General features: G+C 45.9%; 1 protein-coding gene across 1 annotated transcript in view; it reads left to right on the forward strand.

Annotated features, from left to right (window-relative positions):
* Positions 1-76: 76 nt before the first annotated feature.
* NMT1 (N-myristoyltransferase 1) overlaps positions 77-26,103 on the forward strand; it is a 31,307-nt gene continuing 5,280 nt past the window's right edge. The window contains exons 1-8 of the mRNA XM_040497830.1: positions 77-251; positions 11,888-11,996; positions 14,536-14,680; positions 21,675-21,793; positions 22,378-22,469; positions 23,341-23,457; positions 24,269-24,439; positions 25,245-25,353. Coding sequence (XP_040353764.1) covers positions 121-251; positions 11,888-11,996; positions 14,536-14,680; positions 21,675-21,793; positions 22,378-22,469; positions 23,341-23,457; positions 24,269-24,439; positions 25,245-25,353 — 993 coding nt within the window. The 5' untranslated portion in view covers positions 77-120. The remainder of the gene's footprint in view (positions 252-11,887; positions 11,997-14,535; positions 14,681-21,674; positions 21,794-22,377; positions 22,470-23,340; positions 23,458-24,268; positions 24,440-25,244; positions 25,354-26,103) is intronic.

Consider the following 26,103-nt stretch of genomic DNA (forward strand, 5'->3'; position numbering starts at 1 on the left):
GTTCTCAGTTACGTCTCTTCACCCCAAAAACTACAAAACCCAGAATATACCGCAAGTTCCTCTCGTCCAATAGGAACCCCCCATGTAGTGAGGCGCGGAGGCCGGCTCTCGCAACTCAAGATGGCGGACGAGAGTGAGACAGCAGTGAAGCCGCCGGCACCTCCGCTGCCGCAGATGATGGAAGGGAACGGAAACGGCCATGAGCACTGCAGCGACTGCGAGAACGAGGAGGACAACAGCTACAGCCGGGGGTAACGATATCCTCGGAGTCCAATTCCCGTCCAGTCTCCCACAACCTGGGTCTCTGGGGTGCGGGGAAGTCACCGGGAGCTTAGTGTAACCCCACCCCCATATTCTTATTGGCTGAGACGTTGGGGTCCTGCCTGGCGATTGGTTGCTGTCTTTGTCATTTACCAGGGTGGGTGCTCAGTATATTAAGGGCCGGAGACATTCAGTACTTTTATTATATAAAAGTTCTTCTGTGTAATGTTCCACTCGTGTGCTTCACCTGCATTCAGGGAAAAGAGCATGTTGGACGATGGTTTCAATGCACAACACGGGTCAATGTAACAGAACAGTTCAAAGGAACGTTACTTATAGAGGTGTGTGAACAACGTGATTAGCAATAAACGAATAATAAAACATTTCGCTGCAGTTCACCTTCAATGAGGAAATAAATCAGGCTGTACAAACCATAATTATGTTGTAAAATATCACTACAGGAGAAACTCAAAATACAAACTTACCTTATAAAACCCTACGTGTAATTACTGTATGATAATGTTTTGATGTATTCGGTGCCTGTTGTTCCAAATAATCCATAAGTTTCCTGAACAATATATAATTAGATACTGGATCTTTGCACTGTTAACTTTGTGAAATAGCCTCAGAGCTTCAAGAAATTGAGTGATGTATCTTGGTCGGGGGGCTTGGAAGTGGGTTTAATACTGCATCTCCTGTACTTTACAGTTTTGCCTGCTAGTAACTATTTGTTACTTGGGCAGAAGAAATTCATCAGGCATTTCAATGTTGAGTTCTATTTCCAAATCAGGTTTTGTTCTTATGAGCCACACCCTGTCATCCTTCTTTCTTCATATTGTTACAGTGGCTGGTGCTGAAGTTCACTCTGTCCCTGCCTGTCTACATTTACATGTATGTTTTTTAGTGGAAAGTTATGTGTAATTTTGGGTGAGTCTGTGGTGGTCTGATTTAGTGTGTGTGTGTGTATGTGTGTATGGTAGTCCCATTTTCATAGCCATGATGTCATTTGCAGTATTAGCAGTCGTCCTGTAGGTAGTAGAAGGTTGCAATCTTTGGATAAACTTAAAAAAAAAAAAAACTATTGCCTTGTAGAGATGGAAGAACAAAGGATTATTTAGGTAGTTTACAGTTTGCTTGTGATGAATCCTGGGGTTAAAAAGATCTAGCTTTTATGTTTTTTGACCAGGATTAAAAATCACAAGAAGAATGTAGAAAAAAAGAAAGTTTGTTAGATCTGGTTTTATAAGAGTGTGTTCTTTTGCTATAACTCACAACAGATAATAATGTAACAAAAGCCTTGAAACTTGAGATTCCTAAAAAAGAAAGCTTTTAAAGAGGAAATAGGAACAGGAAGGAGGGAAAGTGCAGCCCTCGTGAGTAGAAATCCTAATCATAGATGAGAGTTCTTGAATTCAAAAGTCATTTCAGAAGGGAAAGTATGGCTTTTTCTTTGCTGTGTGTGTAGTCGCTTTTATTTTTCTCTGCTAAACTGTTGCCCTGACCAACATCTCTAGCTCTCTAATTGGTTTAGTTCTATGATCTGTGAATCACTTTGCAAAACTGTTTGACAGAAAGTTCTGTTTTATTTATAGTACAACAAAGAGGTAACCTTAAAAAGGAACTTTGACGGTGTTTTGTTGTTATTGTTGTTGCACGTGCATATATGGTCTGGGTGAACAAATTTATTAGCATCCCAAATCTAGAGGTTTGTGTAAATGAGTTTGGAGGTGGCAGGTGAAAAACAGAGGACCTAGCTTGGAGGACAGCCTACTTCTGACACTTGGAATCTAAGGTCAGATCTGAGGTCTTGAATCTGAGGAGTCCATATTTTCTTATTAATTGTCAGAGGAAATGATTTTGGGAAGAAGCAGTGTGGCACAGTGGGAAAAGCATGGATTTTGGGGTTATTCATACCTGGGTTCTAAGCCTGGTTCTGACACTTGACCTGTAACCTTGGGAAAGTTACTTAACCTCCAGTTGTAGGGATTAAATGAGATAACATCCAGAACGCAGCCTTGCCCCTCCCTCGTGTTCTTTCTTCGTATCTTCTCCGTCCTCCTTCCCCCAGCTTGTGCTCTTATCCCATCCCATACCCTGTTGTTGTTGTGTACGTGGTGGTTTTTTTTTTTTTTTTTGTAGCTTTTATTTTTTTTTTAATTTTTTTTTTAATTTTTTTTTTCAACGTTTATTTATTTTTGGGACAGAGAGAGACAGAGCATGAACGGGGGAGGGGCAGAGAGAGAGGGAGACACAGAATCGGAAACAGGCTCCAGGCTCTGAGCCATCAGCCCAGAGCCCGACGCGGGGCTCGAACTCATGGACCGCGAGATCGTGACCTGGCTGAAGTCGGACGCTTAACCGACTGCGCCACCCAGGCGCCCCTTGTAGCTTTTATAACAGCAGTTAAATAACATATGTCTAGTCCCTGCCTCACCTGACTGTAAGGTGCCTGAGTACAGGGACCATATCCTTGAGATGCCTGGCACTTAATGGGCATTAGTGAGTATTTGCTGAATGAACAAATGGCAAATGTTAAAATCATGGCTCAATGTTAGTGGAATTTCTCCTCTCTGAGGGGAAGAGTGTCAGATTTTTCTTACTACACACTTTCTTTCCCCAAATCAATCTCACTGTAAGCCTTAACGACAGTTTTCTGTGAACTGCTTACAGAAATCAGGGATCCTCTCATTTGCCCTGGAAAGTTTCCACTGTTTTGTTTTGTTTTTTGTTTTGGCTTCTTGAAATTTTTCTTGTCTTTACTTAATATCACTTAAAATGCTTTCAAAAGTGATGTAAAAATTGAAGGGGAACACCTTTCGATGCTAATGAGTCTTAAATACAATATGCAATAAAAGTTAATGATAGTTTAATCATTTTCTTAGGCCTTCCTTTTAGAAAGGGCTCACGGTACTTTACAGTAATGAAATAAGCTACGTTCAGGCACTGGAATAATAGGAAATACAGACATGCTAGTATCTTGTGTCCCTTTGTATATAAACTTAGTTCTTCACTTTTCTTATTATGTGTTTTTTCCATAATTTATAAATAAACATTTGATGAGTATTAATTTCACATATGCATTGAAACACAAATGTGTGTTCACATGCCTTCGTGCAAGGTATACGTATATATCTATATGTATCTGCAGTTTTTCTATCAGCTATGTTTTAAAAAATCTACTCGACAAAGGCAGGCAGCATTTCCTCCCCAGTTACTTACCTGACATAAGTTACCCTGAGCAATTGAGAGAAGAGTCAGACTAAAGATAATCTTAATGCTGTATCCCCCCTGCAGTTGACAGTTCATCTGTATGATTTAATTTGCTTGTTTGTTTTTAGTGAAAGGCTTTCCAAGAATTGTTATTAAAGGATAAACCTTATCAGCTAGCATTAGATTTTAGTTTTGGGTTAACAAACAAGTAAAGTTTATTTGGATGAGTGGAACAGGAAAGGACTTTGATATTTTGTTCCTAGGATTCTTTTAGGATTTACTTTGCAGTGTCATTGATACCTCTGAAATGCTGGTAAGTTGTCCCTTTGATAAGGGATGTCTCTTTCCTTGTCCAGCTTTCTTTCTCCATGGGGACAGGTTGAGATGAGTTCTTGTAAGTTTCCCTCACTGGTCCTGAGCTGTTATCCCTTACGAAGAAACTTAAGAGAAAACAGAGGGCTTTTTGCAAGGAAACACCATAAAGCCAGCCTCTCTTGCTTTTGTTTTATTCTTCAGATTCTCCGAGAGTGGTTCTTTCCATATTTATTTGATGGCCTGTAGCTGCATCTAGCTCTTGGAAACAAGAAGTCTTTTAGGTCCCTTTTTCGTAATTTCTCCCTTCAGCTTTTGGTTTTTCAAAACTAGATCAAAGCAGAAATGAAAAGAGAAACCTCATCACTGATATCAAATAAGTGTTCTAATTTTATTTCCCAATTAAGTGGCAATTAAAAAAGAAACTAATCAAGGGCTGCTTCAAAGAGAAGAGACTGGAAAGCAGAAGAAATGAAAAGTAAATGAGAGCCTATTTCAGGGAGACTGCTGCTGGTGGCGGACCAGTTTTGCTGATTTTTCACATTGTTTAACTCATGTGCTCACTCTGAAATTTCCCAGCTTTACCAAATCTGCAGTTAATCCTTCGCCTGCAGACTCCATAGATTTGGGGGCCATAGATGTAATAACTTTAGGAGGACCTCCTTCACTTCTTCTCTGTAACCTTGTCGGAAATCTCTACCCTGCAGGCGCCTCTTCTGATTCCTCAAGGAAGGTGCTGTTGGGATTGTTGCATTTAAGGCAACACAAAACATGATGTTCTCTAGTGAGAGCAGCCGCAATGGCAACAACAAAAAAGAAGCCAACTAATAAAATTCTTCGCCAGGGTCAGTTCTTGGTTGAAAATTTTTTCTGCTGCTGCTGACTTTGAGAGACAGCTGAGGGGGTTTCACTGCTGCTAAGTGTTTGATAAATGTTATCTGTGGACGCTGGTCACTGCACTAAGCCCTCTCCATGGATTATGTCATAACAGACTTTACTTACAAACACTGATTTAGCTTTTGTAGTGGCGCTTGAGATTTGCTTCTCTGCTTCCTTTGACACCCCTGGAGGATCCATTCTGAACTTGCTGGATTTCTTTCCCCCACCGCCTTGGTTTCTGCGTCCTGACTCTGCGGCAGTGTGAGTCCTGTCTTTGGGTCCATTCAGCAACCCGTGGACTTTCCCAGGCTAAGGATCCTGTTGGTGATGGAGATGGCCGGCCCCTTTAAACTCTTCTTAATGGATGAGTATCTCTTGCAGAGGCCATTCTAGTGGGTGAAGTTTCTGCCAGCATTGAGTCATTGCTCAGAAAATTACTGAAAGTGGGGCGCCTGGGTGGCTCAGTCGGTTAAGCGTCCGACTTCGGCTCAGGTCATGATCTCATGGTCTGTGAGTTCAAGCCCCGCGTCGGGCTCTGTGCTGACAGCTGGAGCCTGGAGCCTGTTTCAGATTCTGTGTCTCCCTCTCTCTCTGACCCTCCCCCATTCGTGCTTTGTCTCTCTCTGTCTCAAAAATAAATAAACATTAAAAAAAAAATTACTGAAAGTGATCTCTGAACAGCATTTGATTCGACCTTGGAGTTGCCAGGTTACAGTCTGGCTCACCAAAGCAACCCAGAGGATGTGGAATTTACACTTCTCTCTCAATCCTGTTCTAAACAGCTTAGTATTTCAGAGCTTTCGTGACCCCTAAAGAAACCAGTTAACCTCCATGACAGGAACTGGCTCGTTCACCCTTAAAATTCTGGCTAACTGTCCCGGGAAGGGCCGAGGATGGCAGTGCAAGCAATTTTTGTAATCTCTTCGTACAACCTGCTGTTCTTTTCACAGGCCTCCTGGAGTACCTTGATGGCAGTGCTAAAGTGTTTCAACTTTTCCCATCATCTAGGATTCACAGGCAGTTCTCTATATAAATAACTGATTGGTGGGACTCTGCAGGGTTTGGGGTGTTGCCTGCAGCCACAGCAGTGCAGAGGATGGGCATTTGATAGTGAGTCATGCCGTGTGGTTTCTTCTCGGGTGCCCTCGTATGCCACTTCATTCACCTCGTGGGCCTTTTGAGTACCAACAGGATTACTGGTGAACATATCACACCTCGTAAGTAAATTGATTTGCGGAAGGATTTCCTGAGATCCAAAAGTAGAATCAAACTAGAGGCTAGGGTTTATTTAATAGGTTTCTGTGGAAATTTTGAATTTTGGCCCAAAGAATTAACTTCCAGTTTTTAGGGGTAGAAAGTAAGTGACGAAAAGTTGTGAATTTTATTTTCTGAACTCTTTTTTTCTTTGCTCTCCTGGTAAAAACTAAACCCATGGTCTGTGCTTAAGACCTTGGAACCATTTGAAACAGTTTCACTGGCACTTTCTTGTTTTAACTTTCCTAGGAATAGGACAAATCTGAAAGAGGGAGACGATGACAAATAAGGAAGTTGATAATTTAATAAGAAAGTCGATTGTTTAAAATCTCAACCAGTGGCTCAAAAGAGCACAGCGTCTCTGCTCCTTTCATAGAATATTAACACAGCTGTTCTATGGAAACGTTACTGGAGATGTTTTGCTGACCCTCTTTTGGGCTCTAGCTTTTCAGGGTTTTATTTTAGTCTGTTATGCTGGAAAGCAGCAGTCAAGCACATCATTTGTTGAACTGTTAACTGCACTCAGCACGACTGGAGGTGCTGTAGGAAGCAGCTGTATAAGATATCCCTTGCTCAGGAAATTCTTAATCTTATTGGGAAGGTAGGGAGCAACACATTATATGTAGAGTATTAAGTTGTTTGGGAGATCATAATCTTAGATATCAGAGGAGGCTTTCTAAATAAAGCAGGGCTCAGTTTCCTCCTTGCCTTTAATACGTGCTCCTCTGATCCACAGAAATTTGTTTTAAGGCCCTGGGTGATGAAATGGTGTTCTTTTGGCTTTGGAGGAGTCTCACATAAGTTCCCATAGAAACAAGACTCTAGTGTTTGGGAAGGAATGGTCCGAGTCTTTCAAGATTGGTGGCTCGTCCCTGGGTACCAGTTGGTTACTTGATGACCAGTTTGTCTCATGTCTCTGGGCCTTGGTTTCCTCTCCTGTAAACAGCAAGTTAAGCCTGGTGGCCCTGAGATTTCTTCCATCCCTGGTGGCTGAGCTTGCAGTCACCCACAAGAACAGCTTTCTGTTCCCTCCTGCCACACACCTTTGAGTGGATTTTGTCACCCACTTTGTGTGGATTTTGAGTGGATGTTGTCACTCCTGCCACCCAGGATGGAGAAGGGGCCTGCATTGTGAACCGTTCCTGCTTGTGGCATTATCTGGAAGTTCTGTACTCCTGCTGCTCATTTGTCAGCCTGCCCCTCCCTCCCACCCACTCATACATCCTGGCACTGCATTCTGTTTCTAGAAATCAGCACTAAGGCTCATTCTCTATTCCCTTCCTGAGCTCTGACTTTATACCAGAGCATCCATAGGGTTTCTGTGTTTGAACTGAGAATATCTTGGCCTTCATTAAAAAATGACATTTCTTGGAGTGCCTGGCTGGTTCAGTCGGTAGAGCATGCAACTCTTGATCTGGGGTCATGAGTTTGAGCCCCCGTGTTGGGCACAGCGCCTACTTAAATTAAAAAGATATGTATTTTAAGGTTATTTATTTATTTTGAGAGGGAGTGAGAGAGACGAGCAGGGGAGGGACAGAGTGAGAGAGAGAGAGGGAGAGGGAGAATCCCAAGCAGGCTCCCGTGCTGTCAGCCCAGAGCCTGATGTGGGGCTCAGTCCCACAAACTGTAAGATCATGACCTGAGCCAAAATCAAGAGTTAGACGCGTAATCAACTGAACCACGCAGGCACCCCATTAAAAAAATGCTTTTTAATGACATTTGAAAAATAATTTTTTTTAACATTTATTTATTTTTGGGAGACAGAGCATGAGCAGGGGCGGGGGTGCAGAGAGTGGGAGACACAGAATCCGAAGGAGGCTCCAGGCTCCTAGTTGTCAGTACAGAGCCTGACCTGGGGCTTGAACTTATCAACTGTGAGATCATGACTTGAGCCGAAGTCTGATGCTCAACTGATGGAGCCACGCAGGCGCCCCTTTAATTTTTTGATTGCTGGCTAATTCTGCTAATTCATCCCATATTCACTAGGGTTGGTCTGGAGCTTATCAACTTTAGAATGTAAACTTTAAAATTTTTATGTGAACTCTTATGTCCGTTTCCATTGTAGGGACCCCCTTCCCCCAGGAAGGCAAATTTCACTGACTTTTTCCTCATTATTTTGGAACCAAATAAGCCAAAGTTGGACTTTGATTTTTGTATTCTGTGGTTCTGGCCCATCTGTTTGGAGTGCGTTAAGGTGACTGGCAGGTTTAGAGAGCTCTCTGAGATTTGTTGCAATTTGCAGAATCCCTAGATGTCCTGGGATGCCTAGCAACTGGGTATGGCCGTCAGGTCCCTTTTTAAATGATGCTGAATTCTTAGAGAAGGACTAGCCTGCTTCAGTGGGGTCCTCTGATTTGGTTCTCCCCAAATCCACATTGAAGCTATTCTCTGAAATGGTATTGGCTTCTTAGGACACTTCTTGAAGACTTACAAGGCCTCTGAGCTTGGTTTCTTATGAATAGTTAAAATTGCTATAATCAGCTTGAAAACTAACCCTTTGGAAACCCTTTGGATTTCTTTGGAAATCTCTTCTCTGAGTCCATTGTCATCCTGTCTGGGTTGTTGACTGTAAGACCATGGTGAGCTCATAATGTGTTCTCATGGATATAGCTCGGTACCTGGCAGCTCAGTGAAAATGACTCTTCTCGCTTTTAACTTCCCTTTGTTCTTCATCTGTCTGTATGCTTGACGTACAAGTTGAAACAGGATTGTTGCTCAGTAGGTACATGTGCAAATTCAAGGCAGTACAAGGGAAATGAAGTTTGCTTTCTGGTTGTAGTTTGAGTCTTAGAGTTTGTCAGACATGTATGTTGGTGATGCATAAAACAGAACAAGTGCTCAGTCTAAGATCCTTCCACAAAAATGGGGTCCGTGAGGCAATGGTTACACAGAAGTGTCTGCACTGAATAGCAGAGCAAAAGCAGGAAGATAGATAGTTTTTAAGTGATTTTGCATTCTTGTAAAGATTTCTAAAGTCGGAGGAAGTAATCTCTTCTATTTTCCTTACGTGGAACTGTGTTTAGTAAGTTGGTTAATACACAGCACTTCTTCACCGTGACCTTTTTTATCCACAGAACTTTTGAAAAAATATTTTTTATGGTAATTCATAGACAGGAACTAGGGAACTCATTCCATAAGCTGAAATGAATGAGGACTTACAAATTGTATCAACAGTGGGATACTGCTTTGTTTCCTAAATCAACCAGCTTTTAAACCTCATAATGCTTTATATAATCTTGAGAATGAAGTGAGAGTATGTCTGGAATTTAAAAACCACTTAAAGTTGTTATAGGCTGCGAATAGGCCTGTATATGATAACATCATTGAATTATTAAGTGGAAAATTTTTTCTTTAGGCCATAAATGACTTCCTGGTTAATGTTCTTTGCCATGGCCTTGAGGGTTTTGCTGAGCATCTGGTTTTAAGGAGTTCACCTTATCCCCGCTCTGAATTTTATTGGTCTTTATTTCATGTTATGCATTCTGTGTCTCATTAAGATAATACCTAGAGGGGTGCCTGGGTGGTTCAGTTGGTTAAGCCTCTGCTCTTGGTTTCGGCTCAGGTCATGATCTCACAGTTTTGTGAGTTCGAGCCCCACGTCAGGCTCTGTGCTGACCCTGCAGAGCCTGCTTGGGATATTCTCTCTCTCTCTCTCTGCCTCTGCCCCTCCTCTGCTCACGCTCTCTCTGTCTCTCTCAAAATAAATAAACTTAAAACAAAATTAAAAAAAAAAAGATAATACCTAGGAGTTGCACTTGCATATTGACTTCATGACCTTACCCTTGGACTAAAGTAACCTCCAGCCTTTGGTAGACCTGACTCCGTAGTCTCCCTATGTCAGGGGCATTGAGAGGCCTGGCACATGGGTGTAGGCAGTTATCACAGAGCAGGGCAAGGTGAGAGTGAATGAGCTAGTTGGGAACTGAAGGCTCTGGGCCTGAAAAGTTGGGCTTGATACATTCCAGGATAAGAGGCTGCTGTCACTGTAGGCTTTCTAGCATGGGAAGGACACACTTTCTAGCATGGAAACCCTTTTCACAGAGGTAAGTCCCACAGCTGAACAGAGTTTAGGATGATGTAGAAAGATTATGAAGTCAGGGAGATCCAGGAAAGGCTGGAGGTAACTTTTGTCCACATATAAGGTCATGAAGTCTAGACGCCAGTGCTCCTACATCTCCAACAGGAAATGGCAGCACGTGGCTGTAGGTTGCCTTCTCCCTCTACAGTACCACTTGCTGTGAGAGGAAAATTAATATTCATAATCACCCCAAGGCATTTAAGACCAGGAAGACTTTCTGAATTACAAAATAAAGCTTAGATGGAATTTGCCATGATGGCATGGAAAACATTTTATGCTATTTTAATTCTTTGAAAATTGATTATCTAGAATATAAAGCAAACCCCCTGCGCTTAGCTGATCCTGCAGATTAGGGCTCAGTGTAGTCTCGGGTGGGACTGCTCATTTTGAGTTTTTAATGGAAGAGTTCCAACGAAGATGGTAGAGTTGCCTTAGGCATCGCTCCCAGGCTGACAATGCCAAAATCAGTTTAGACATGGCAGACGCCAGCCATAGGTGACCCATGCACAGCACGGGTTTGAACCAATGGGTCCGCAAACTTGTAACGGTACAGCACTATCCATGTGTTTTCCTTAGGATTTCCTTGACAATATTTTCTTTCTTTTTAGCTTACTTTATTTTAAGAATACAGTGTATAATACACATAACTACAAAATCTGTGTTAATTGACTTTATGTTATCAGTAAGGCTTCTCATCAACAGTAGGCTATTAGTAGTTAAGACTTTGGGGAATTGAAAGTTGCATGCAGATTTTTGACTGTGTGGGAGATTGGCACCCCTAACCCCTATGTCGTTCGAGGGTCAACTGTACAACCATAATGAGCAAAGCTAGATGCAAAGCGAGCCTTAAAATTCACCCATAAAATAAAGGAAACCCAATACAAAGATAAAATAAAGGAAACCCATTACAAAGATAAAATAAAGGAAACCCAGAAATCAAAAAGAATTGGGACAAAATATTAAGGAGCAAATGAATGGAAAATGTCAAAGAAGCCCAGTATAGTACATGATTTGTGTGTCAGTGAAGATATTGATAGAAAACAATGTTAAAAGGCTGTAGGAGACGGTTAAATTTGGCTAAGAGACTGTTTTTGCTGCATTCGTTGGGTGTGTCACGCAGAGGGAAACAGCACAAGGAAGTCGCCTTTAGTAGGCTCACAGGCATGTTTCATGTAATCTCTTTGTGGCAGGAGTGGCTGGGTGCTTCATTGTTGTTTTCCCCGGATCCCCAGTACTGGGTTTTGCCAGTTCTGGGTAATCACGCAGCCTGAACCAGCTGATCGTCGTCCTGTGTCCTGCAGGCTTGATGTAGGCAGTTCTCGCGATTGTCTTCCTGGCTTGGACACAGATCGTAGCAACGCAAAACTGCCTTTTTCCTCGTTCCTTCCTCCCTTTCCAGCACCGCCTTGAGCTTTAGATCCAGCTGGGGAAGCTCACTAGACCAATTGCAGTGGGAGGGTGGGAGTGGGGGTGAGGAAGCTTTCCAAAAAGACTGCTATGGGCTGTCATCATTTTAAATTCAGGGCTCTAAGGAAGTATTGGTGGTATGAATGCCCTGCTAACAATTCATTCGCCTCTGGAGCCAGCACCCTGGCAATCTGGAGAAAAAACACACATAAAATAGAAACAAGAATTGAAAAGTTCCTTCCAAACAAATAGGACGTTTCTTGCGCAGGCCCCACTCCCACCACCCCCAGAGCTGGTGGGAGTGAGGAGAGCTGTGTCCGCTGGTGTCCTCCAAATGCCCCTTTGGGACCTGGATTCTCTGGTCTGCTTCTGAAGCCAACAGGCCTGATTAAGGAAGGTCTGGCTCCACAGAAAGCTCTTTGTCAGTGTGGCTCAAAACAGATGATTTTTAAAAAACCCTGCATCAGTATTTACTTTGTCTTACAGTGGTTTGAGTCCAGCCAATGACACTGGAGCCAAAAAGAAGAAAAAGAAACAAAAAAAGAAGAAAGAGAAAGGCAATGAGACAGATTCAGCCCAGGATCAGCCTGTGAAGGTAACAAGGAGGCTCTGTTTTCTTGTGACTGAGAGAGTTGCTTTTTCAGACTAAAGAGTTTGGGGGTGAATGTATAGGAACAATTCAGATTGACAGTCTCCACTGGCATTACTTCAGGATCAAGGAGTTGGACCCCGCTGCTGCCCTCTGCTGCCCTAGACCTAGGTGATGAAACTTCTGTCCGTACCTTAAAAGATGCAGCAGGTTAGACACTGACCCCCAGGCATGTTGCCCCCTCAGTATGTACAGGTACAGATAGCTGCATGTGGTGCTGTGCTAGGTGCCATAGAGCACTTCTGTCAGAACGGCCCCTGCCTCCTCGAGCAGTGGTTCTCAGTCTTTTCTGTCTCAAGTCCTCGCCAGTGGGAGAAGAAAAGGCCTGTTCTTTTGAAGGCCAACCTTTATATATTGCAAGCATTCTCTTAGCGCCATGGTCATTGTAACGGAACCTGTGAGTCCCACAGTTGAGAACCACTGGCCTAGACCTTACAAACCTAAGACTGACACACTGACCTGAAATTCAGAAGTATGGGGAGGGATTGGTTGGTTTCTTAAAAGAACAGCATTACAAAACACAACACAACACAACACCAGCACCTTTTATTTCAGGTGAAGTGCTGCCCCCTTCTGAGTAGACCCCAGGAGAAGCTTAAACATATAATTCCTCTCTACGAATTGCCTCCAAAACAGTGTCTAACCCTCACAAGGAATCCAGTCTCTCTCCAGTATACCCACTGTGTTTTGTGCCACGAATGTCACGCTCCATCTTGAATCTCCTACGTAATTGAGAAATGGCTTCAAGTAATTTTTTACCATTCTCAATATCAAATCCACTATGAAAAAAAAAAACCACACCCCACCGTTATTGACCACCGTGTTGGCCAGGTTCTCGCCCGGTGCTTCATTTAAATTAACCCCAAACCTTCAACATCCCTACTAGGGAGGTGGGGGTCTTCCTCGTTTTTAAGATGAGAGCAGTGGCTCAGCCACGTCTCTGGGTCAGGGATTCTAGCCCAAGCCCGTGATTTGGCTTTAGAGACTTTTGTTTCATTGTTTGTCTGGGGGTGGGCATTTAGAAGACTCCAGGGGGATTTGAGCTCGAGCATGTATCAAAGTGATTCACTTTGAAATTAGAAATATTTAACAAAACACCATTTACACAGCACCTGCATGCTAGAGCAGGTAGCAGTGAAGAATCTAGGAAAAACAATAAGACGGAGAAAATGAAAATCACTCGTAGTCCTGTCTCCAGGAAAGATGCACTGTAAACATGTTCGTTTATGTTCTCCCTGTCCTCTATCTAGATGGGAAAATAAAACGGTAAAGTAAAAATATCAGAAGAAATTATGAGTATTTTTATACAATCGTAAGCCTGACATAAGACCCAGAAACCATAAGAGAAAAATTGACAAATTTAAAACTTTTCTGTAAAAGTTAAAAAGATAAACAACAGGCTGGAAAAATATTTGTAATACATGAACCAGTTTAAACTAATGAAATGAGCAGGCTGTTTACAAAATTAAAACTGTTCCATCAGTGTATGAAAAGATGGTTAAATTCACAATGAATGAAAGAAAATTAAAGTAATATTTTTTTTTCTCCTAGATTGGTAGAGTTTTAAGATTTGGCAAATCTTATGATGAGGGTAAGGAGAAACGTGCTCACTTGGTTATTAATTGATATTAGTTAAATGAACACACTGTTCATTGCGCTCTTAGTTGATACTCTGTTTTTAGAGAGCAAGTTGATGATATATAATTTCAAATGTGCATATCCTTTGACCCAGCACGCCTTTTTCTTAGGCTTCCTCCTACAGAAATATGTATCCCAGTGAACAAAAATAGATGTACAAGAAGGTTCATTACAGCATTGTGTGTAAAGCTGAAGAACAAAACCACAGAAATGCCCATCGGTGAGAGACTCACTGAATATACTATGTATGGTCCAGGCACAAAGTGGACTCAGTTGTTAGAATAAGCAGGTCTGTGTGTCCACATGGAAGGGTCTCTAAGATATAGTGTTTAAAGAACAGCTTGTAGAATAATACCATATGATCCAGTTCTAGTTTTTGAAAAGTGTGTGTGTGTGTGTGTGTGTGTGTGTGTGTGTGTGTGTGTGTGTTTGGAGCTTGCATGCAAAAAAGCCTGAAATTATATTTGCCTCTTTTCACCCTACCTCCTAAATTAAGACTGTTGATGACAAAGATTATATTTAAGGGGTGGGTTTGTTGGTTTTTTACTTTCTGTATGTTTTACACATTTCTGCATTGTCTGAAATTTGACACTGAGCACGTATTCCTTTTGCCATCAGACATCATGAGACCAAGAAGGAGAAACCCAGTGGGAAGCACCCACCTTTCAAATAGCCCATCGCCAATCACTCTTTTCCCAGTTGTCGTATGACACCTGACCTCTGGGATTGGGATGGAGGAACCACGCCCCTTCCTTGAGTTGCACCCCTTAACTACTGAATTAGTGATTAATCAAAAGTGCTTGTTAACATAATGGGCCTTTTCTCTCCCCAACTTTGTCTTGTCCAGATGAACTCTTTGCCAGCAGAGAGGATCCAGGAAATACAGAAAGCCATTGAACTGTTTTCAGTGGGTCAGGGACCTGCCAAAACCATGGAGGAGGCTAGCAAGCGAAGCTACCAGTTCTGGGACACGCAGCCTGTCCCCAAACTGGGTATGTATGTGCTTTCTTCCCCTGGTGAGGGCGAGGGATGTATCTTAGCCGTGCTTAGGATGCCTTGCTGAATCTGTGAGGGAGGACAGTAGAGTCCTGGACTTCCTTCGTGGTTATTTTTAGAAGGTGGTCTTTAAAATGTAGTATAGAAATGACTAGGGGTGCCTGGCTGGCTTATTCGGTTAAGCATCCTACTCTTGATTTTAGCTCAGGTCTTGATCTTAGGGTCATTCGTGAGTTCAAGCCCCAAGTTGGGCTCCACACTGGGTGTGGAGCCTACCTTTTTTTTTTTTTTTTTTTTTAATGTTTATTTATTTTTGAGAGAGCAAGCACAAGCAGGGGAGGGCCAGAGGGGGAAGGAGGGGACAGAGGATCTGAAGAAGGGTCTGCGCTGACAGCAGAGAGCCTGACTCAGGGCTCGAACTCACAAACCATGAGATCATGACCTGAGCTGAAGTCAGACGCTTAACAGGCACTTAACCAGGCATCCCTGGTTTGGAGCCTACTTAAAAAAAAAAAAAAGAATGGAAAAGACTAATGTTCAGGGACCTTACTATTTCACAGGAGTTCATGTTGAGAACAAATACTGATTCTTTTAGTCCATCGTCATCTACTGTAAGTCACAAAGAAAAACAGTATATTGGCACACGGTCAGTGGAGATGTGTGCCTATGGGTCTGTCTTCCTACAAAGAGTTTTACAGAGGGGCTGTCTTGTTTATCTGGGCAGATGTCTCATCCTGGGTTGGGCTGAGTCCCCAGCCTCTTCCCTTTGTCAGCCAGTGCACGCTTACCAACTGCAGGTAATTTTGACATTTGCTTAACCACAATTGTTCAACCCCTGGAAATACCCTGTGCAGGTTTGGTTGGCACTCTTTAAAACAGCTATACTGAACTCTGAAAGGGGTGGGACAGGCAGAAAATGTAAAGAGATGACATAACAGGCGAGTTAGAGATTCCTGCTGAGACCAAGCCACAGCTAACGTTGATGGCTAACTTCAGATGCTGCTGTTGACAAAAAGTTTCTGGAGTGGTTACGTCACAATTCTGGGCCCGATTTCTATTTTCTCTGTGACTGAGAAAGTAAGTATGTTGAAAAAACATGGGTTCAGATACCAAATGTAAGTGGCCTTCAGGTTGTGCATGTACTGATCGCCTCCAGGATGTTTGGTCTGGAGGAGGGGGCAGGGGCAGGGTAGCGCCAGAGACTGGAGAGGGGAGAGGGGAAAGGGGCAGCTGGAATGGGTAACGGGGGTTATCTATTCCAGAGGTGGGAAGTATGCGACACGGGGAGGTGCTACTCAAAGTGTGATCCTCAGGCCAGCAGAGTGGGCATTGCTTAAAAGCTTGTAGACATGCAGACTCTGAGGCCTCACCCCAGACCTGTGGAGTTCGAACTTGCAGGGGATTTATGTCCACTTTGGAAGTTTCAGAAACTACTCTAGAGCAGATGCAGTTCTTGGACAGTGTAATCGTAATCCAGAAGCAAGCTGAGGTGTGCCCCTCAGGGGGTGGAAAGCAAAAACACTGCCTGGATGGTGAGGAGCGGTGAATCGGCAGTGGGCATTATTCTAGAACCCTGTCCCGACCCACCTGCTTGTTTGTCAGGCTGCCCAGGTCAGCCAGGCCCCAGGCCCACTGGCTAAGCCCTCCAAGAAGGCTTTGGATCACAGCAATGCTGTTACTAGGACATTACTAGGAACCGGTCCCAGGGACTACTCCCCACCAAGGAGCAGGAAGAATGCAGACAGCAGCACACTCCGCTTCTGAGTGAGATGCACGACAGCATTTTGTGGTGGCTGCCAGGCATCCTGGCCCAGTTTTCAGATGGGGCTTGGGGGTTTTGGTCTGGTTTTACTCTTCGTTAGGAATTTGCAAATGGGTAACTTAGCTTCATTCTTCATAGACATGGAACCCAGTAAAGAGGTAAATTGAGATCCATGGACTTCTGTTCCTCATTAGTCCTGTTACACTGTGTTGTTTGCCTCAGTTTCTCCTCCTGTAAATATAGAGAGTGCTCCATGGGTTGTCAGAAAGTTCACAAGAAAGCCACACATTTGCTCCTGAGAGCTTTCTGACGCTTTCAGGAAGGTGGAGCGAGGTCAGCTGTATTTCTTCTGGGTGTGCCTTCTGGGCCATCTACAGTGTGGGGTGCTGGGGAAGGGCCGGTGCCCTGAGCACCTGACCAGTCTGCCTTTCAGGTCCACGGTCAGGCCCAAATGAAGGATTCCTTTGTTTTAGTGAGTTAGCCTGGCAGAAAGCACCACATTACAGGCTTCGGTCGGTCGTGTGGCTGACATGTCAGCCTAGTTCTTCCAAGTATCCTGAGGGTAGTGCGACTTACAGCTTCTTGCTGTGAATTTTTTCCCCTGAGGTGGGGCCAGTGATCATGCCTATCAAGTGTACTGTTTACTCCCCACCTTGTTGGGAGAGGTAAGATTAGGTTGTATTCCACTGAAGAGACCTGGAATTCTTGAGAAGTTTACAGCCATCCTAAGTTCACCACAAAGGGCCTTCTAAATAGCATGTTTTGGGCTGTGTGACCGTTCTGTGTTCCCAAATACAAGCATAACTCTGTTCCCAAATAAACTTTTCAGATCATGTCCTTCTACTTTTTCAAAGTCCCCACTTTCCCACTGTAGTAGAGGCATGTGGAACCCTCTCTTTTCCCCCTCATCTCCGTGGATTGGAATCTCGTCACTCTTAGGTTAGTTTTAATTTTTTTTATGTATTTAATGTGTTTTAAGATTTTATTTATTAAAAAATGTATTTTTAATGTTTATTCTTTTGAGAGAGAGAGAGTGTGCGAGCAGGGGAGGGGCAGAGAGAGAGAGAAACACAGACTCTGAAGCAGGCTCCAGGCTCTGAGCTGTCAGCACAGAGCCCGACATGGGGCTGGAACTCACGAACCATGAGATCGTGACCTAAAACAAAGTTGGACGCTTAACTGACTGAGCCACCCAGATGCTCCTTAAAGATTTTATTTTTAAGTAACCTTTACACCCAACGTGGGGCTAGAAGTCACAACCCCGAGATCAAGATTCTCATGCTCTACTTAGTTTTTATAAGTAGCTACCCAAGGGAGGACTTGGACTTGTACGTAGTTTCTCTGGGCTCCGAGAGAGAAACCTCCCCACTCTTACCTTCATCCATGCCCTATTCGTTTGGTTAAAAGTCTCCCAAATTTGGGGGTGCCTGGGTGGCTCAGTTAAGCGTCCAACTTTGCTTGGGTCACGATCTTGCAGTTTGTGGGTTCGAGCCCCGTGTCGGGCTCTCTGCTGTAAGCTCAGAACCCTCTTGGGATCCTCTGTCCCCCTGTCTCTTCCTGTCCCACTCACACACGAGCTCTCTCTCTCTCTCTCTCAAAAATGAGTAAACATTTAAAAATAAGATAAAGTCTCTGCACGCCTGGGTGGCTCAGTCGGTTAAGCGTCTGACTTCAGCTCAGGTCATGATCTCATGGTTTGTGAGTTTAAGCCCTACGTCGGCTCTGTGCTGACAGCTCAGAGCCTGGAGCCTGCTTCAGATTCTGTGTCTCATTCTCTCTGCCCCTCCCCCACTTGTGCCCTGTCTCTATCAAAAATAAATAAATGTAAAAAAAAATTAAAAAAAAAAATAAGATAAAGTCTCCCAGATCTCACATTCTTTGTTTCCGAGTCCTTCATGGTTGCTGCATTGTGTGGTTTTGAATCTTTGATGTTGGAAGACAGAACGTTGTGGGGAAAGGGTACAGAAAGAAACCCTCTGAAAATCCAGGGTTTTCTTTTTTAAAGTTTCCAGCATCCTCAGTTGGCTACTTGGTTTGGATGGTCTAGAGATCATTGGCTGCACTCCCAGCATGCTCTGAGGTAGCCTTCCACACCGACGCAGCAGGAGGCACTCAAGAGCCCTGAGAAGCTGGAGGATAGGTCACTCCCTGCAGGTGGAAGCCTTGAAGCTAGGCTGGCAGGAGAACATTGCAGGAGGCTCTGGCCACTTCTGCGCTTCGTTGGCACCCTAGACTGTGAAGCTTTCTGAGTATTTCCTGTAACTCTGCTTTGTCAGCTATGTCTCCAAGATATCAAACAGCCTTGAGGCAACCTGGGAGAACTGGTTTGTCATTGTTGGGGGCCCTCATCTTGCTGGGTGGCAGGTGCCCGTGATGATGAGGACCTATGCTGTTGTATTCATCAGCTCCCACCCCAGAACTAGCACATTCTAGGACTCCATGAACATGTGATGAAGGAGTGAATGGAAATGCTTGTTGCTTAGAGTGCCTAGTAACCAGCATAAGTGAAAAGATTTAGCCTTTTTTTTTTTTTTAATGTTTATTTTTGGGAGAGAGCGAGAGAGAGAGCGTGAGCAGGGGAGGGTCAAAAGAGAGAGAGGGAGACCTAATCTGAAGCGGGCTACAGGCTCTGTGCCATCAGCACAGAGTCTGACACAGGGCTTAAACTCACAAGCCGTGAGTTCGTGTGACCTGAGCCCAAGTCGGATGCTTACCCGAGTAAGCCATCCAAGTGCCCCTATTTTTTTTTTAAGTAAGCTCCACACTCAGTATGGAGCTCAGTGTGGGGCTTGAACTCATGACCCAAGATCAAGAGTCAGACACTTGGGGTGCCTGAGTGGTTCATTTGGTTAAGCATCTGACTCTTGAATTTGGTTCAGGTCTTGATCTCATGGTTCTTTTTTTTTTTTTTTTTTTTAACTTATTTCAAAGTTTTTTGTTTTTTGTTTTGTTTTTAATTTATTTTGAGAGAGACAGAGCTTGAGCTGTGGAGGGATGGAGAGAGAGAGAGAGAGAGAGAGAGAGAGGACGGATATCCCAAGCAGGCTTTGTAGAGTCAGCACAGAGCCCGATGTGGGGTTGGAGCCCATGAAACCCATGAGATCATGACCTGAGCTCAAATCAGGAGTTGGATGCTCAACCGAGCCACCCAGGTGCCCCATGATCTCACGGTTCTTGAGTTCTAGCCCTCCATCGGGCTCTGTGCTGACAGCACGGGGAGCCTGCTTAGGGTTCTTTCTCCCTCTCTCTGCCTCTCCCCTTCTTGCACGGGCATGCTCATTCATTCTCTTTCTTTTTCTCTCTCTCTCAAAATAAATAAACATTAAAAAAAAAAATCGATGCTTAACCGACTAAGTCACCCAGGTACCCCTGAAAAGATTTAGCCTTGAGATTATTGTAGTACAGTGGGGAAGACCACCACTATCTTGTCCATGGAAATCATTTAGAAAAAAATAAAAAGATTCTGAAGTTAGGGGCGCCTGGATCGCTCAGTTGGTTGAGTGTCCCAACTCTCAAGATCATGATCTCAGGTCATGATCCCAGGGTCCCACATTGGGCTCTGTGCTGGGCGTGAAGCCTGCTTGGGATTCTCTCTCTCCCTCTGCCCCTGTCCCCAATTTGCGCTCTCCCGCAAATAAATAAAGTTTCTGGAGTTAAATGTATTTTGGAAAGGGTATAAATTCAATAGAAGGCCGGGAACATCAACCAGCACCTCAACAAGACTAGCGTAGACATCTTAGTACTTTCCAAGGGTCTAGCCCTCAACTTTGTAGCCTCCCAAAATTTTGCATGGTGGTGAATTAGAATTAGATTGACTTATATTCAATTAATTCACAAGGGCCACTTTATGAATAAATCAGAAGGCCAGTTTCTAAACTAGGGAAGAAAAATATAACCTCTTTCCCAAGCAAACCTACTGGGGAGCCTGATGTAAATAGGAGGTAGCTGGACGCTTCCTTGCTATGTGTCCTCGCTGTTGCTTGCGCTTTCCAGTTTGTGACTCTTAGCATGTTGGTAATGACTTGTTGATGAAATATTCACCAGAAGATGGGACATCTCGTGGGAACAGGGACCTTGTCTTTTTCCTGCTATATCCCAGTGCGTGACATCCGAAGCAGGGTGTTGTTCACGAAATGTGTTGAGTGAGAGAAAGTTAGATGGTCAGTCCCAAACAGTGTTGTCCTCAGCTCATAGCCTGAGCTGGCCGTTTCCGCTATCCCTGCCCCATGGGTCCATGACTGGGGAGGGTCTGCAGCTGCCTGTTACACATTAGAATGACATGTTTGGGCCAGGGGTCTGAAAGTCAGGAAAAGCCCAAATTGAGTGCCTAGTGTGTACAGAGCCTGATGCTGGGAGCAAGCAGTGTGGGTCCCTTTTGAAGGCTCAGTTTTCAAAACACATTAAACGTTGCCTTCTTCCAGTTGTGAGTATGAATGAGCTATGAATTGTAGACACTAAATAATTCCAAGGGCCAAAATTAAGTGGTCGATTTGTTCACGTGTCTCACATGAGTCCATTTGGGCTGTGTGCGGGTATCAGGGCTGTTTCGTCTGACACCCCCAAGCGCTCCCCACACACTCCACAGAGGAGGGGTGTCCGTCTAGGGTGGGGATGTCATGTCAAGGGTAACTTCCTGGCAGCGTTGTGTGGATTCAGTGATTGAGCCTAAAGATACTCGCAGGACTCTGTAAACACTGAGGGGCCAAGTTGGCGGCAGCAGTTAACTGGCCCATGTTGCTGAAAGCCAAGGCTGTCAGGGCCAAGATTGAGCCTGGCGCCTCGATGCCATCATCTGGTTCAGCAGTGGGCCCGGTGTATTGTTGCTGTTGACACAAAAGCAGCCTTGTTGCAACTCCTTATAAATCCATCCAGGTTGATGGGCCTGAGCCAGGACCATGAGAGTTGTTTTTACACCAGCCGGGAGGCAGGAAGCCAAATTAGTCAAGATAAATGTTTGTCATTTAGTAACCGAAGGGAGATTTAAAAGAATTTCCAAAAAACCAAGCACCTTGGATCTTAGTGATTATTCTGAAGCTTTGCCACGAGTTGGCTCTCAGTTGGGGACGAAGGGTAGCTGGAAAGGTGGTCTGCAGTTGCCAAGCACAGAGTGTTCTTCAGATGGAGGGCTCCTGGGGACAGGAGGAATTTGCTGCGGTCGATGTCTAAGCTGAGCCCCCGCTTGCCTCCCCCCGGGAGACAGAGGGTGAGGCTCTGCGCTCTTCTTCCAGGAGAAGTGGTGAACACCCATGGCCCCGTGGAGCCTGACAAAGACAACATCCGCCAGGAGCCCTACACCCTGCCCCAGGGCTTCACCTGGGATGCCTTGGACCTGGGGGACCGCGGTGTGGTGAGTAGGCCTGGGCAGCCCTCATTGTGGATTGAGTGCCACTTTGAGTGAGCCCTGCTGTCATACGGAGACAGCTACTACTCAAGACTTTCTCAAGGACTCTGTTGAGAGCCAATCAAAGCAGGTCGGAGCAGACACACCCCTCTCCCACCCCGGTCCCCTGTCTTTTACCTCTGGGGCCTGCCTGAGATGCCCCATTAAATAGCCCTTGCCTTCTCGGGCAGGTGGAGAGTTAAGCTCTGTAGCTCCCTAGAGTAATACCCTACTGCCATGTGTTCATTTGTCTCGTTCATCTTTTCATCTGTTCCCTGTTGTAACGACGCCGTGGCTGGTTAGTTGGCTGACATTGACATTCTTGCCCTGCCCCTCTGTGTACTTGGGTCACAGCCGCTCTACTTCTCCGTGGCTCAGTTTCCTAGTACAGCTGGGGTGCTTGTTCCAAAAGAGTCCGTGCCATGCCTGGAGTGAAAAGGGTTTATGAGATGAAACATTGTTTTTGATAGTTTACCTTGTCCCTCCGAAAAGCTTTGAGCCCCAGGATGTCGGGCAGAGTGGTTCTGAGGCTGCCCCTCGTCTCTCTGCAGCTGAAAGAACTCTATGGCCTCCTGAATGAGAACTACGTGGAGGATGATGACAATATGTTCCGGTTCGACTACTCCCCGGACTTTCTGCTGTGGTGAGCTGTGAGGGCTTCCTGGCTCGGGTGGGCGTGGGGCAGGGCCACCGCACCAGGCCCACTTTCTCATCCTTGCTAAGAACCAGCCTTTAGACGCAAGCTAGTGTGTCTATTTTGAATCCCCACATCTGAAGGAGAGAGGGTTGCTTTCAGTGGAGCTAAGAATCAAAACCTTATTTAAGGTAGAATGACTGGGTGAGGGAGGCCTTTGTGGCATCAGTACCCAGAAGAGATTGGTGTGTTGTGTGGTGACTTTGTGTAAGAGGGGAAGGAGGGACGAGACCTACTGAGATTTCAAAAGAAAGAAAAGTCCTTTTCTATCCAGTTGCTGAGCATGCCCGGTTATATGAAAATGGCCTTGCCTGGCTGAGCCATCCAGCCTCCTGGGGCCATGTTTAGTGTCCAGGAATGTAGAGGCCTGAGGCTGAAATGGAGAGGGATGACTGCCTGAAAAGGGAAGACTGGGCAGGCAGAAAGAGGGGGTGATGGTGTCCGGGGGACAGGTGGAGACCAGAGCTCTGGGTTCTCTGTGATCTGCTCCCAACCACAGGACCCACTGGAGTCTGAGCCAGTGAGGCCCGTCCTCCAGCGTAAGCTGTCATGGTGAGTGAGCACAAAGAAATTGGATCGGGTGCGAAGTCCTTAGTGTGACAGCTTGGATTGGGTGGGTAAGTAAGCCAAATGGGCTGAGCTGCAGGAAGGGGCTCTGGCTCAATCCCATGTGTGTCCCGGAGGGCTTGGCCCTATGGAGAATTTAGCTGGTAACCCCCAGGGAGGTGTAGCAGGAGCTTAGAACAGACTCAGCTATGGAGCCCAAGCAGCCTGCCCAGCCCACTGGTCAGCAGCACCATGGCCTCTGTCTCTCTTCTAGGGCTCTCCGGCCGCCTGGCTGGCTCCCCCAGTGGCACTGCGGGGTTCGAGTGGTCTCAAGTCGGAAACTGGTTGGGTTCATCAGTGCCATCCCAGCAAACATCCACATCTATGACACGTAAGCACCAGCACCACCCCCTACGCCCCACATCCCCACCATCCTGCTTGGTCTGGGAGCGAGGGAAGAAAAGATACACGTACCTTCCACAAAAGGAAGGGTGAAGATCCCTTGAAGGGAGGGAACTCAGGTCCTGGGGATAGAAATTCATCATAGGAACCATGTCTTTTGCTCTGAGTTGTTGCTGGTTCTCTCATTTGTGCCCTGGGCTGAACGGGGTCCACCCTGAGGACCAGCGTGCTACCTGCACAGGGACTCAGTGTTTGTGCTTGCACCCGTCACGTGGTGGTGCACTTGAACAGCTTCAGAAACAGGCCGGAGCCAGTGTGACTCAACATCCAAACCCTCACGGGACCTCCGAGCTCTGCTCTTCACATTTTCCCTGGAAACATCAGAACTATCTGCTGCAGTCTTCTGGGCTTACAGGCCTCGGATTCTAGTGGGAGTCAGAACCCTTGAAATTCCAGGATAGCCCTTGACTTACTCTGAGGTGCCCTGCCAGCTAAAGGTGGGCATCCTGCTATTGGGGATCCATGAGGTAGATCCTGGTGGTTCCTTCAGATAAAGGGGTTTGCTTGAGCCCCACCTCCCATGGAAAGCGCGGTCTGGTTGAAGGGAGTGGGTTCCTTGCCTGGTGCAGCAGAGCAGCGGTGGGGTCGAGGGACTCCACGTGCCAGCTGTCGGGTGCAGGTGGTGGCAGGACGCGTGCCTGAGCTGAAGGCCCCCCTCCCTACACGGTGGCTCCAGGAGCTTGAGGGAGTATCTTCCCCATTAAAAGCCTGGTCACTGGGAGTTCTCCCTTTCTCTCCAGAGAGAAGAAGATGGTGGAGATCAACTTCCTGTGTGTCCACAAGAAGCTGCGCTCCAAGAGGGTGGCTCCGGTCCTGATCCGGGAGATAACCCGGCGAGTTCACCTGGAGGGCATCTTCCAAGCTGTTTACACTGCCGGCGTGGTATTACCAAAGCCTGTTGGCACCTGCAGGTAAAGATCTCTTACAGGGTGCTCGAAGTCCAGGCGTGCCCACTCCAGCTGAGGAGCTCGTGCTTCAGACTCGCAGCGCTGGCGCTAAGTTGGTGCCCGCCCCAGAGCATGTCTCCTGTCTGATAAGGTGGCAGGTGGGCGCCCACGGAAGCCAGGTAGGGAGCACAGAAGAGTGAAGGGGGAGGTTGTAGGCACAGACAGGAGAGCGGGTGCCCTGTCCAGAGGGCTTAGCCATTCTCAGCTCCCACTGATTCCTGCCTTTTGGAAAAGGGAGGGCAGTCTGCTGGGGATTTGCTTTAGCTTTTAAGGACCAGCCCAAATCTGGATTTTGATGGTAAATGTCCAGAGGTGTTCGGTGGTTGGCTCAATTTTGTTCTGAATATTATGTGGGCCAAAGAGACATGTCGGATCCCCGTGTGAGCCAGGGACAGTCTCTGCCTCAAATTCAGAAGAGAAACAGCAGGCGAAGGCAGTAGAGGAGGGAGGAGGAGGATAAACATTCCGAGACCTAGAAGGTTTTCCATGGACTTCATTCCACAAGTGACGGTTGCTCTTCCCAGACAACTGCTGTAACAGAGAAGTGGCTTTTGAAATCAGGAAAGACAAATAGGAAATCCGGGAAGAGCTGTGGCAGATCTGCTCTTCTTACTGGTGGGATGTTGGCGAGCCCAGCGCCGCCACTGGCGCTTATAGGGCCTTGACGGGTCTCTCACGCCACCTGCTGGCCATCTGGAGAGCTCCATGCCATCGCCCTCCTTGGGACTTGCCAGAATCCTCTGAGGACAGGACATTTGTGTCCCTACAGGTACTGGCATCGGTCCCTAAACCCTCGGAAGCTGATTGAAGTGAAGTTCTCCCACCTGAGCAGAAATATGACCATGCAGCGTACCATGAAGCTCTACCGACTGCCAGAGGCCAGTGGTGCCCTGGGGCGCTGGGCAGGGGCAAGAGAGGCCGAGGAGATCCTGGCCCTGGGCAGGAATGCAGCAAGGCTTTGGCGGGGTGATGGGAACGGGAGCTCATCAGAAAAGTGACCCACTTCGTCATTTCTGGATTCCAACCGTCCTGCCTCTGCTGTTTCTGTTGTCTGTAGCAAGGGTTTTATTTTAGTTTTGCTTTCTCAGTTCTCCTGTGTCTGCACCTGGGCTAGCTTCCCTGTCATCTGTTGATGAGCTCAGAGAACATCTATCCTCTGTGATTTTAGCCTTAGCGAAGTATAAAGAGCAAGATGAATCTACTCACTGACCTGCAGCGCAGCCCAGAGCCCAGTATGAATACGCTCTAGAGCATCTGGTGGGCAGGGAAAGGAGGGGTGACCCCAGCCTGTGAGGGAAGCCTCGATTTCTTTCTTCCTTCCTTCCTTCCTTCCTTCCTTCCTTCCTTCCTTCCTTCCTTTCTTTCTTTCTTTCTTTCTTTCTTTCTTTCTGTTTATTTTTGAGAGAGAGACAGAGCATGAGCAGGAGAGGGGCAAAGAGAGAGGGAGACACAGAATCTGATGCAGGCTCCAGGCTCTGAGCTGTCAGCACAGAGCCCGATGTGGGGCTCAAAACCCATGAACTGTGAGATCATGACCTGAGCTGAAGTCGGATGCTCAACCGACTGAGCCACCCAGGCGCCCCTGTAAGCCTCAATTTCTAATCCCAGCCATCTGCGGGGGGGGGGGG

The sequence above is a fragment of the Herpailurus yagouaroundi genome, unplaced genomic scaffold, assembly GCF_014898765.1.
Source record: "Herpailurus yagouaroundi ecotype Mexico unplaced genomic scaffold, PumYag 189, whole genome shotgun sequence".
Lineage (NCBI taxonomy): Eukaryota > Metazoa > Chordata > Mammalia > Carnivora > Felidae > Herpailurus > Herpailurus yagouaroundi.